Source organism: Galeopterus variegatus, unplaced genomic scaffold (assembly GCF_000696425.1).
Source record: "Galeopterus variegatus unplaced genomic scaffold, G_variegatus-3.0.2 Scaffold14, whole genome shotgun sequence".
Classification (NCBI taxonomy): Eukaryota; Metazoa; Chordata; class Mammalia; order Dermoptera; family Cynocephalidae; genus Galeopterus; species Galeopterus variegatus.
The window spans coordinates 1,461,671-1,474,404 of NW_007726125.1; the positions used below are offsets into that span (position 1 = coordinate 1,461,671).

Here is a 12,734-nt window from a genome sequence, read left to right on the forward strand (position 1 = left end):
CCCCCCCCCCCCCCCAGTTGATAGGTTTCCTTAAGGGTTTGGTAAAATTTCCTGGGCAAACTAGTAAACCCTGTAATAAACAAGGGCAATTATTTTTTTAAAGTTTCTATGTCTTCCCTGGAGTAGAAACTTATCCTGAGAGAGAGGATAGTGTCAGTGCCAGTCTTGGAGTTGTTCTTTACCCCCAAGGGAGTTGTACATTTTGTTGTGTAGTTCCACCATCTCACCTTTGAGTGCAATTTGCTCTCAGCCTAGACCACAGAGAACGAGCAACCCTGCCCTTGCCTGTTGACTAGGCCACTCTAGATCACTCAGTGAGCCCTCCGGGCCTGTATCTAGCTTGTTCAGATGCTTCATGTTGAGCTTCTACCAAATGCTCTGCAAGCTGAGCCATGGTTCCTAGGCTGGTGTCCGTGGACATGGCTCTGGGCCCCTAGTCGCTGCCTCTGGGCAAGGTAGGCTGCTGCCTCTGGTTTGCTCTTCCCACCTGTGGCTTGCTGCTTCCAACAGTTTGCAGACATTGGTATATGCTGAAGCTTTCTATTTTGACTATGCTTTTTATTTTAATTAAGTTACTCCATTGATTTCCTTGCTAGCATTTCCCTTCTGAGTCATGCCAGATGTGCTTTAAGAATTTTTTATTAGTGATTTTGAGTCCTGTGTGTAAGGAGCTCCTCAAATTTTTTGGCCTACCTAGTTTCTTCTTTTTGTTGTTACAGGGCTGATCTCTAACCAACTGGGCCAACCGGCCAGCCCTAGTTTCTCCTTTTTGTATATTAAAAATATAACTTAATAAAATTACATAAGTAATATAATTTGAAATAGTTTGAATAATTTGAAAATGAAAATAAACAAAAGAAAAAACAATTCCATCATCTGTTGAAATACTTTTGACATTTGGGAGTATCCTTCTAGCCTTTTTCATAAAAAATATACATTTAGGGCTGGCCCGGTGGTGCACTGGAGAGTGCGCCGCTTGGGAGTGTGGTGGCGCTCCCGCCGAGGGTTCGGATCCCATGTGGAGACCGGTTGCTGCTCACTGGCTGAGCGCGGTGCGGGCGCAACACCGAGGGTTGCGATCCCGTTGCCGGTCCCCGGTACAGGCGCGACACTGAGGGTTGCGATCCCATTACCGGTCAGTAAAAAAGACAAAAAAGGAGAAAAAAAAAAAAAAATATATATATATATATACATTTAAAAAAAATTTTTTTTGGCAGCTGGCTGGTATGGGGATCTGAACCCTTGACCTTGGTGTTATAACACTATGCTCTAACCAACTGAGCTAACTACTAAATTTTGTTTTAAATAGAGATTGTACTGTATATACACTTCGGTATCCTTTTTTACCCACATTTTATATCAGGAGCATTTCTCATAGCCTTAAATATTGTTCTATAATATAATTTATAATGATACCTAGTATTTAGTTATGAATATATCATAATTTAATTGAATCAATTTCCTATTGTTGGATCTTTAGGTTGTATCTCATTTTTTGTTACAAATAACTTTTAAAAATAATTCCGTAATGATTTTCTTGGTCCTGTGCATCTCTATTTCCTTAGGATAAATTTCTGGAAGCAGAATTATTGGGCTTTGTGTATGCATTGCTAAATTGCTCTTTAGACAGGTTATATCATTTATACTACCTTTAGAATACTTGCTTTGCCACATCTCTGTCAACACTGGGGAGTGTCACTTTTTAAAAATCTTGGTCAATTTGATAAGCCAAAAAATGATTCTTATTATTTTAATTTATATTTCTCTAATTTCTTGGGAGGTTACAACTTTTTATATATTAGTTGTCCATTTATGTTTCTTCTTTTGATGGTCGGCTCATCACCATGGCTCGTTTTTCTAATGGGTTGCTTATCTTTTACTTATTACTTTGTAAGGGCTTTTTGTTTATTAATTAAATATTAGTGATAGTAACTATATGTTACAAATATTCCTTTTAGTATTCGGTTTTCCTTACCAGGGCTAAATAGAAAACAGGGTGTGATCTTTGCCTTTTAAAGGCTTCAGCTTTGGTATTTAAAATCCTTATAAAGGTTTTTCTTGCTGCTTATGTTGAGCTGCCACACCACTTATTAGCTCTGATTTTCTAGCAAAAGAAATACTTTACCTTTGACCATTCTCAGCCAGTCCTTGAACTTTCTCTGTGAGGAGAACCTTACTTTCTTTTGATGTAATAGCTCTCTGCTTCAAGCCCCTGCAACTTTGTATTAGGCAATAGCGGGCTCTCAGCCAGTCCTCGTACATACCACCAACTACTCCCCTTCCTCTCCCACATGCTTTTCTCAGCTCCTTAAAAGGACCAATCAATTCTGCCCTTCTCAATCTTTTTTCCCTAGACATTAAAAAAAAAAAAAAAAAGGAAGGAAGAGGAATAAGCTTATAAAGCAAATAACATGCAGGTGTTTCCTCATAGTTATGATCATCCTGCATAGTAGTCTGCTTGGTATTGGGATGCCCAATGCTTTCAGTGATTTCCAGTATTTTCCCTTTCTTTATGGGCTCCAACACTATCTATTCCAGGAGCTAATCATTTGCTTTGTTCGAAAACTTTACATCTCATTCCAGTGAGGTATTCTGCCAACCCATGTTTAGATAATTGGTATTTCACCTTATTAATACCTACTATAATTAGGTATTTTCCCAATAGGAAGGGGGGTGGTGTGTTTTCTTCATTTTCTGTGAGAACTCTTAAGCAGGCAGATATGTTTTGCTGGGGGATGTTGGGGGGGCAAGAAACCAAACCTGCAAACCTGTTGATCTCATGGGGTGGTAAGAGATATGCCTCTGCCATGCCACCTGCTCCCCTTGTGGTACTAAGAGATTTTCTGCTTTATTTTCCCTTTTAAAAATTATTAAAGGGGCCGGCCCGGTGGCGCACTGCTACAGTGCGCCGCTTGGGAGCGTGGCAGCGCTCCCGCCGAGGGTTCGGATCCCACATACAGACCGGTTCCCGCTCACTGGCTGAGCGAGGGGCGGGCGCAGCACCAAGGGTTGCGATCCCGTTGCCGGTCCCTGTCCGGTCCGGGCACGACACTGAGGGTTGCGGTCCGTTGCCGGACACGAAAAAAGACAAAAAGGAAAAAAAAAAAATTATTAAAGCAATCTGTCAGGCCCCCAGAAAAGTTTTGAAAAAACTAACCCATCAATAATCCCGCCACTCTGCATAATTATTCTTGTTTTTCATTTAATTCTGGCTCAAATGCATACTTAGTTTTGCATTGTTGTAACTGTAGTCTGACAACATTTTTGTGTAGGTCATTTTTTAACTTAACAAGTAATTTTCCATATTGCTATGTAGATTTCGTAATCAGAATTTTTAATGAAGCATTTAACCTTTCCCTGTTCTTGGACATTTAGATTCTTTTTGTGTATTTGTTTCTTTTGTGCTGTTTTAATAATGCTGTAGCATACAGTTTTGCATATAGCTTTTAGAAATTTTTGTTCTTAGGATAAGTTTCTGGAAGCGGCATTCCTGGACCCAAGGATTTGCCATTTATCTGGGTCTGTGCAGCTGTCATACTGCTTAGTAAAATAGTTGTGTCAGCCGCATCCAGAAACGTTTTCAGTGTAAACATAGTATAAGAAATATGTAAACCAGTAAGGCCCTGGGAAGCTGAAGCAAATGCAGGATTTAAGGGCTGAACAAGGGAAATGGTGAAGTTTTCCTTCTTTCCTCTAACAGGTTTGAGCCAGCCAGTTTTATATTTCATCTAAGTGTGAGTGTTATGGTAATTTCTCAATGGAAGACCTGTTTCTAGGGCCTTGAGTTTCCTCTGTCGCAATAGTTCTGTAGCTCTTCTTCTCCAGATCATGAAGGGAATGGGTGCATTAAGTTAAAATAGAATTGTTACTCTATTTTTTGTGTATTAATTTAAGATAGAATTTATGCTTCCCCAAAACTGTTACCTGGCCCATTTGATAACTATGATTCCTTGAGAGTCATCTTGCTTCTTAGGTTTAATGGTCCATTTCACCAACCTTTGGCAATTTCAGGGTGAAAATCAAGGAATCAAGTGTGTCTGCTGAACAGAGGAGGGAAAAAAAAACCTAGGGGAAAAAACCCCTAATTTTCTAGAGTTTATTCATGAGACAACACAAATCCTGGCAATAAATTATTTGGGATTTGATTGAATTCTTGCAGCAAAAAACCACAAATTGTAAAGTTAGTGGTTAATTACTTAGAGTAAATTAGCAGAGGAAGTTATAGACAAGTCTCATGTGTGGATCATTAGTTTTCTAAAGGAAGGCAGTACTGAACCATGCCTTTTTTAAAAAAAGAAAGGGGAGGGAAGGCTGAGTGGTTGGTGTTTTGCTAGCATATTTGGTCATGGAGCAATGATGTTCCCTGAGAAATTGAAAGAGTGTGGAAGGAGTGTACCCTCTTTTTGGTTATGCAGCCAGTCAGGAATTTGCAGGTATGGAGGTTTAAGACCTGCCAAGCAGGCTTGTCACTGCATGTAAACTTCTATTTCCACCCCTTCTTCCACCTCTCCAGCATTTTTGAAACCTGTTGGGGTAAAACTCAGGTGTGTGACTTCCTACAGTAGTAGCACATACTAGCATAGTTCTGTGGGTATGCCAGCTGCATGTGTGCATTAGTGTGATGGGTGTGCAATGAAGATGATGCAGGGCAGAGTCCAGTGGGACCCTGGTGATCACTGATTCTGTTCTCCGTTTCTGTTATAGCCCTTGCCAGCATCCAGCCATGGGGGATATGAAAACGCCTGATTTTGATGACCTTCTGGCTGCCTTTGACATCCCAGACCCCACCAGCCTTGATGCCAAAGAGGCTATCCAGACGCCTAGTGAGGAGAATGAGAGTCCCCTAAAACCTCCAGGCATGTGTATGGATGAGAGTGTGGCTTTGTCTCACTCAGGATCAGCCCCAGATGTGCCGGCTGTGAGTGTCATTGTCAAGAACACCAGCCGCCAGGAGTCGTTTGAAGCGGAAAAAGACCACATTGCTCCCAGTCTCCTACACAATGGATTCCGGGGCTCAGACCTGCCTCCAGATCCCCACAACTGTGGGAAGTTTGATTCCACTTTCATGAATGGAGACAGTGCCAGGAGTTTCCCTGGCAAGATGGAACCTCCCAAGTCAGAGCCATTACCCACCTTCAACCAGTTCAGTCCAGTCTCCAGCCCAGAACCTGAGGATCCCATCAAAGATAACAGGTTTGGGATAAAGCCCAAGCACTCTGACAGTTATTTCCCACCCCCTCCTGGGTGCGGAACTGTGGGGGGTCCAGTCCTGGAGGCTCTAGCTAAGTTTCCAGTCCCGGAGCTGCATATGTTTGATCAATTTTGTAAGAAAGAACCCAAGCCAGAACCCTTGTCCTTGGAGAGCCAGCAGGAGCACGAGCGAGGTGAGCAGAAGGCAGTGGAGCCTCACAAAGAGCTGGATGCCAGTCGATTCTTTGGGGAAGCTTTGGAGTTCAAAAGCCACCCTAGCAATAGTATCAGAGAGCCCAAGGGGCTTGCCCGCGAGCTTGGTACCTGCTCATCAGTCCCCCCTAGGCAGCGTCTTAAGCCAGCTCATTCCAAGCTGTCCTCTTGTGTTGCAGCCTTGGTGGCCCTGCAGGCCAAAAGAGTGGCCAGTGTCACCAAGGAGGATCAGCATGGCTACACAAAGGATCCTTCAGGGCCTACTAAAGAGGGTTCTAAAGGCAGTCCCAAAATGCCCAAGTCACCAAAGAGTCCCAGGAGCCCTCTGGAGGCCACTAGAAAAAGTATTAAGCCATCAGACAGCCCTCGGAGCATCTGCAGTGATAGCAGCAGCAGAGGCTCCCCTTCTGTGGCTGCCAGCTCCCCACCAGCAATTCCCAAAGTCAGAATCAAAACCATTAAGACGTCATCGGGGGAAATCAAACGGACCGTCACGAGGATATTGCCAGACCCTGATGATCCGAGTAAGTCCCCTGTTGGTTCACCTCTAGGGAGTGCCATTGCTGAGGCTCCAAGTGAGGTGCCAGGGGACGAGGTGCCTGTGGAGGAGCACTTTCCTCAGGCAGGCACAAATTCAGGGAGCCCCCAGGGTGACAGGAAAGAGGACGAGAGCATAACAAAGGCCAGTGACTCTTCATCTCCCTGCTGCAGCTCTGGGCCCCAGGTCCCAAAGGGAGCTGCCTCGGGCTCGCAGACGGGTAAGAAGCAACAGGGCACAGCACTTCAGGCATCCACCCTAGCCCCTGCCAACCTTCTGCCCAAAGCGGTGCACCTGGCCAATCTGAACTTGGTCCCCCATAGTGTTGCTGCATCCGTGACAGCCAAGTCCTCAGCGCAGAGACGGAGCCAGACACAGCTTACACAGATGTCAGTGCCCCTGGTCCACCAGGTGAAAAAGGCAGCCCCACTGATTGTGGAGGTCTTCAACAAGGTCCTCCACAGCTCTAACCCTGTGCCCCTCTATGCGCCAAATCTCAGCCCCCCTGCGGACAGCAGGATCCACGTGCCGGCCAGTGGGTACTGCTGCCTGGAGTGTGGAGATGCGTTTGCCTTAGAGAAGAGCTTGAGCCAGCACTATGGCCGTCGGAGTGTCCACATTGAGGTGCTGTGCACGCTGTGCTCTAAGACACTGCTCTTTTTCAACAAGTGCAGCCTGCTCCGGCACGCCCGCGACCACAAGAGCAAGGGGCTCATCATGCAGTGTTCTCAGCTGCTCGTGAAGCCCATCTCTGCTGACCAAATGTTCGTGTCGGCCCCAGTGAACTCCGTGGCACCAGCAATCCCGGCCCCCTCATCCTCCCCAAAACATATCCTCACTTCGGGCAGTGCTAGCCCCCCTCCTCCAGCCTTGCCGCTCTACCCAGACCCTGTGAGGCTCATCCGGTACGCAGTCAAGTGTCTTGAATGTCACAAGCAGATGCGGGACTACATGGTCCTTGCTGCTCATTTCCAGAGGACGACAGAGGAAACCGAGGGGCTGGTAAGCAGGCCCTCACTGTGATGGGTGTCAGGCCCCTGGCTCACAGGGGTTCCATGATCAGGCACAGAGGGAAAAGCTCATTGATGTAGGGGCAGTGATGGGATCTTATGGGACTGAGAAGAGGTGATCTTGCTTGCCACCAAGTTAGGTTTGATGCCCGAAAGAAACTTGCTTGATGTTTATTGGGAGAGGTGGCCTGCCCATAACTGAGGGGAGACCCCGAAGATTTAGCAGCTGTATTTTATGGACATGCCCCATGTTCCACTCAACTCCCACTCCAGCAGGCGGTTGCTCCATTGTCGGGTCTGGGATAAGTCTCTACTGGATGATCTCCTTCTGGTCTCTGATGGATGTCAGCACAGGCTTGGCATGTGTCCAAAGAACTTGGGGGCAAAAGTACTTGAGTCACTGCTCCTTCGCCTCAGTGTGTTCTTTTAAGAACTGTGTGTTTAATAAGTTGTTCTGTCCTGCAGTGGACACAGCTGTTTTTGCAGAGTCCCTTTGGGGAAACTGCAGTAGGTCCAGTGGCAGGGCTTAGGTGGCAGGAAGGAGAGTAGACAGACAGGTGGTATCTGTGGCAGAGGCTTTTGGGGCCTCCTTTCATTCATTTTATCATCACTCCCAGAAAGCAACCATGCTTATCTGCTTGTTCTCATTCTTAGTTATGCTTGATGAGATCTGTGCTGTACCCTTTGGCACCCTCTGTGTAGGTGGCTATCTGTGTTGAGCAGGTCCCGTGAAGGAGGAGGCCTCCAGGTATGTCTCCAGAAGGTGATTCTCCTCATGCTGTAGCCACGCCCACCCCTCACAGTGCCTTCCTGAGTCAGGGCTACAGGGGCCTGGGAGGAAAGCAAAACAGCTGTTTGTACTTCAGTTGATGAGCTTTGCATACGTTTTCCAAGGGCCCACTGTGCATTGGGACTCTGCGTTCAGTGGGGGATGCCAGCAGGAAGGAGTTGCACCTTCCTCCAGGAGCTCCAGTGGCTCAGCAAGGGCAGGGGTCAGCAACCAAACAGCTACAGTGTACGACAGGGGCTAAAACAGGGTTATAAACCTAGTTGCACAGAATACCCCAGAGGAATTAATTTTTGGTGACTCCACACATAGGGAAGGTGGGGCCTGCAAGTATGAGTTTGGAGGAGGGGGAGTGTCAAGGGTGCTGCAGGTGTAGGTCTATGAAAGTACAGAAAGGGCCTGAGGAACAGGGAGTTAGTTGTTGGGCGTGAGGGTGGCTTTTGGAATGTTGGGGTAGAAATTTGGTTGGCCTGCTGGGCTTCTGAAGAGGACCCAGCTCCTGAAAGGCACCAGGCGGTACCATAGGGTCACTTTAGGGCCTTACATCTTTACCTTCTCTCTGTTTCAGTTTGCATTTTCCTTCTGATGAGTCAGATGGAGTGTGGTTACCCGGACCCCTTCCCTGGGGGCTTCAGTGTTCTTGCTGGGCATGGTTGAGTTGGACCAAGATTACTTTTTCTGAGTCATGTGATAAGGACCCTTGGCAGTGGAGGTCTGATACCTGGGCCTGTGGTTTTTTTACACTGCTCCTTACCTATCTTCTAAAATCTGAGTATGCAGAGGTCTGGGTGTAGGATCTCAGGCTGGCACCCTTATCCTACATCTTCTCTGTGTCGTTCTCTAGTGAGAGTTAGACAAGTCCACCCCCACAGACAGCAAGGGAGGAGTGCTCAAGAAGGCTGTCAGGCTTCTTTCAGCCTGGCTTGAATCCCTCCTAAAATCTTCTGCCACTAAATGTGGCCTCTGTGTCTCAGGGAAAAAGGGTAAGGTTTGAGCTCTGGGATCAAAAACTAGTCTTCATGGCTGTTGGGCTTTTGTTTCTCCTCGACAGTACCCAGGCTTCAGGCCATGTGTCCAGGGCAGGGGGTGGACAGATGGGGTGGGGTTGGGCTTCATAGCAGAGCAGGGACCATGGGGACAGTGTGTTTGGGCCTTCCTTCGTCTTCTTGGGAGTCTGCCCCTGAACCAAATATGCCTCCCTCTTCTCACCCTTCCCCTTGCATTCCAAGCCATCTTGTTGGGGCAGGATGGCAACACAGAGGGATTATTTTTTCTTGTTTTTAAGCTTTTATTTAACTTTATTGTCATTATCACACCTAACAAAGTTAACAATTCCTTAATATTACCTAATACAAGATCATATGCAAATTTTCCCAGTTGGATTTATTTTGAGTCAGGATCTAGACATTGACCACACATTACATTTGTTTGTTATATCTCTTCAGTCACTCAAATCTGTAATAGTACCACCTCCTGCTCCACCCCACCAGACCCCCTTTTTTTCATGCCGTTGACTAATTGAAGAACAAATACACTAAGAATTTATATACAGCGAACATCCTGTGTTTTAAGGTCACCAGGGATAATTTTTTTCTCTATATGGTTATGTCACCAACTTGATATATATTTAGATGAGTTGTTTCTGATTTTCAGTATTTAGGGAGTCTTCTGTTTATTTTAGTTTTATCTTATTGTTATTTTTCAATGATCTAAAACATTTATGTGATTCCAAAGTTGAAACTGTAACAAGTTACATTTGGAGAAGTCTTGCTTCCATCCCTGTCCTTTTCACCTTGTTCTTTCCCCATAGGTAATCATTTTTATTAATTTTTTATTTATTCCTCCATTGTTCCTTTTCTACAAATATGAGAGTACTTCAAAAAGTTCATGGAAAAATGGAATTAAAAGATAATACGAATCCTTCCATGAACTTTTTGAAGACCCCTCGCACGCACGCGAGTATGTGTGTGTGTGTTATTTCCTCTTTTACATAAAAGGTAGTACACTGTATATACTGTTCTGCACCTAACGTAGATACTTCAAAAAAAAGAATTTTTTTTTTTTTTATTATGGAATGTCCCAAACATACACAAAAGTGGAAAGAATGGTATAATGAACCTTCGTTGATAATTGTCAACTCATGGCCCACCTTGTTTCATATCTTTTTTTACCCACTGCTCTACCCCAGTGGATGGATTATTTTTTAACAAATCCCAGCATCATCATATCTGTAAATATGTCAGTACGTATCTCTAAAAGATGAAGGTTTAAAAAAAAAAATGAACATATCACATCTAAAAATTAATAATTTTTTGTCAAGTCTTAATATCAAGTGTCAAATGTACTAATACTCATGTTATCATTAAGTTACTGTTCAAATATCTCTGATTTTCTCATTTATTTTTATACGTGCTTCTTCAAATCAGGAACCAAATAGGGTCTGTACATTACAGCTATTTGGAAATATCTATCAAATCTCTTTTATTAGTTCCTTTTTTACCCCTGCAATTTGTTGAAAAAATCCTGTAGAAGCCCCACATTCTGGATTTTGCTGATTAAAACATTTGTCCCTCTGAGCAACTCCTCTGACCCCAGGTCCATGGCCCTCTCTGAATAGTGCAGGTGTCCCCTCTTTACTAAGAAGTTAGGAAGGGCTTTTCCAGGATGCAACAGCTCAATCTTTTGCTTTCCCCCTCTGGGCTGTCTGAGCTCTGTCTAGTGAGTCTGTAGGACCTGTCTTCCCCTGATTTTATTCTGGGGCTAGGAACAAAGGAGCTGCTGCCTGATCTGCCCTTATCAGTGGGTATATTTAGTAAGCTATGGCTCAGGTCACCTCCCAGAATGGGCAAATAGGGCAGGGAAAATGGAAACTAGCAAGACCATTCAGTCTGTATTGGGGGCCTTGTGAGTACCAATCAGGGTGGGCTTGGGTCTGCTTTGGAAGTCACTGAACCACCTCACTGGAGGTCGTGAGCCGGTCTCCACCAGGCCATTGTTGGGGTGGGTAGGGGCAGGACCCGGGAACTGCCTCTGCTGAGCTGCGACAGAGGCCCTGGTGGGTCTGGCAGTGCAGTGAGGTCCTAGAATTCAAGAATTGCCTTAGGCCTCTGGAAAGGAAAAGGTGGTCTTCTGCTAAGCCACAGGAAAGGAACACTTAATAGTACTAGAGGTAAATAGGGAAAATAGGGTCAGGTGTGATTAATAAGGTCAGGTGTGTCTCTGAGTAATAAGGTGGCAGGCAACGCTTGCTTGGTTAGTATTAACACTTTTAATGAGGTCTGGAGGTGTCACAAGTGTCCTAGGAGAGTTGGTAGAGAGAGTGGTTGGGGAAGGGAGCCATTCTGGCCCATGGCCTAGGAAAGCCAGACAGCTCTGACTGGAGAGCCACAGGCCTGTGGCACCTGCATGATCTGCTTTCTTGGTGTTCTTTCCTAGACTTGCCAGGTATGCCAAATGCTGCTGCCCAACCAGTGCAGTTTCTGTGCCCACCAGCGGATTCATGCACACAAGTCCCCCTACTGCTGCCCAGAGTGTGGGGTCCTCTGTCGCTCTGCCTATTTCCAGACCCACGTAAAGGAGAATTGCCTTCACTATGCCCGCAAGGTGGGCTACAGGTGGGTGCTGCCTGGCTCGATGTCTTGGTAATGCCTGATGGCTGGTCCTTTTCCTAGGCCAGAACTCGTTTAGTCTGAGATTTGGTTTTAAGAGGCCTGGGTTCCAGCCTAATAGAACAAGAATGTGGGTTGGTATATGGATAGACATTTTTATTTTGTAGAGGGCAGGAAGAGCAAGGGGAGAAGAATAAGGAGTTTTGAAAAGTAAATATTAAAAAATAGCTTTGAAGGGAAAGGATTTGGGGAGATTAGAATATTTACAGGGGTACTTCAAAAAGTTCATGGAAAGATTCGTATTCTCTTTTAATTCTATTTTTCCATGAACTTTTTAACTCGTGTAACAGTTGCTTTGTCAGTTTGGTTTTTAAAAGTATACAAATTAAATTTGCTCACAAAGTTACTGTATTTGGCATTTAAATTTGAAGTACTCTTTCAATAATAAATTTACTAATTGCAGTACTTTGAAATGTTCTCAGTTTTTGTTAACAAAAGGGGCTGTAAGACATCAAACTCAAAAGGCTCTGGTATCTTCATTTTTGTTAGTTTTTGAGAAACAGTCAAAACCTGAGAATGGAAAAAAATAACCTCATAGTAAAACCAAGAAAACTCTTATTTTAGACTGAATCTCCTCCATTGTGTCAAACATATAAGCGAGAAGTCATTTTCAGGAAAAAGATCAACTTGGAGGAGAAAACTCCCTCTTAAACTCATTGATCTGTAATTTTTACATTGGCCCAGTTAGGCCTCCTTTACTGATTTACTACATTTGGGAGTTTCTGCTTTATTATTTTCACTTCTGAAAATTAATTTTTACCAAATTTAGTAAAGTTTTATGCTCTTTGGCAATTAAACATTTTCTGACTTAGTTCATTTAATTTTTTGTGTGTGTACATATTCTTGTCTTTAGCATTCTGCCAGACACTAAGGATACAAAGATGATTAAGGGACAGCCCTTGCCTTCAAGGGGGCTTCAGTCTGGTAGGTTACAAACATTTGAACACAACTAATTATAACTCCAGCAAGGGTATGGGCAAGGATGCCCGCATACACAAAAGGGGTTTACAGGAATGACAAGCGGTTGTATACAGGTGCATCAGAATGAAGTAGGGGAGTGGTGAGAAATGAGACTAGAGAGTTGGCAGAGGCCAGGCCGTTCAAGGTCTTGTACTCCTTGGCAGACATTTGGACTTTATCCAGTGGACAGTGAGGAGCTATGGAAAGATTTGCAGCAGGCAGTGATCTATCTCGTCTGTGTTTTAGAAAGATCATTCTGGGGAACTGACAAATAGATTAGCAAGGGGAGAAACTAGAGACTGCTTGTGAGGCAAGTGTGATGGTCCAGATGAGACGCTGAGGGCTTCAGCTAAGGCATGGCAATTCGG

General features: G+C 44.7%; 1 protein-coding gene across 4 annotated transcripts in view; it reads left to right on the forward strand.

The window, feature by feature from the left end:
* The window catches only part of ZNF592 (zinc finger protein 592), a 44,833-nt gene that overhangs the window by 21,723 nt on the left and 10,376 nt on the right, over positions 1-12,734 (forward strand). For all 4 annotated transcript variants that reach the window (XM_008565765.1, XM_008565774.1, XM_008565755.1 and 1 more), the window contains 2 exons: positions 4,705-6,943; positions 11,174-11,352. In XM_008565765.1, coding sequence (XP_008563987.1) covers positions 4,724-6,943; positions 11,174-11,352 — 2,399 coding nt within the window. In that variant the 5' untranslated portion in view covers positions 4,705-4,723. The remainder of the gene's footprint in view (positions 1-4,704; positions 6,944-11,173; positions 11,353-12,734) is intronic.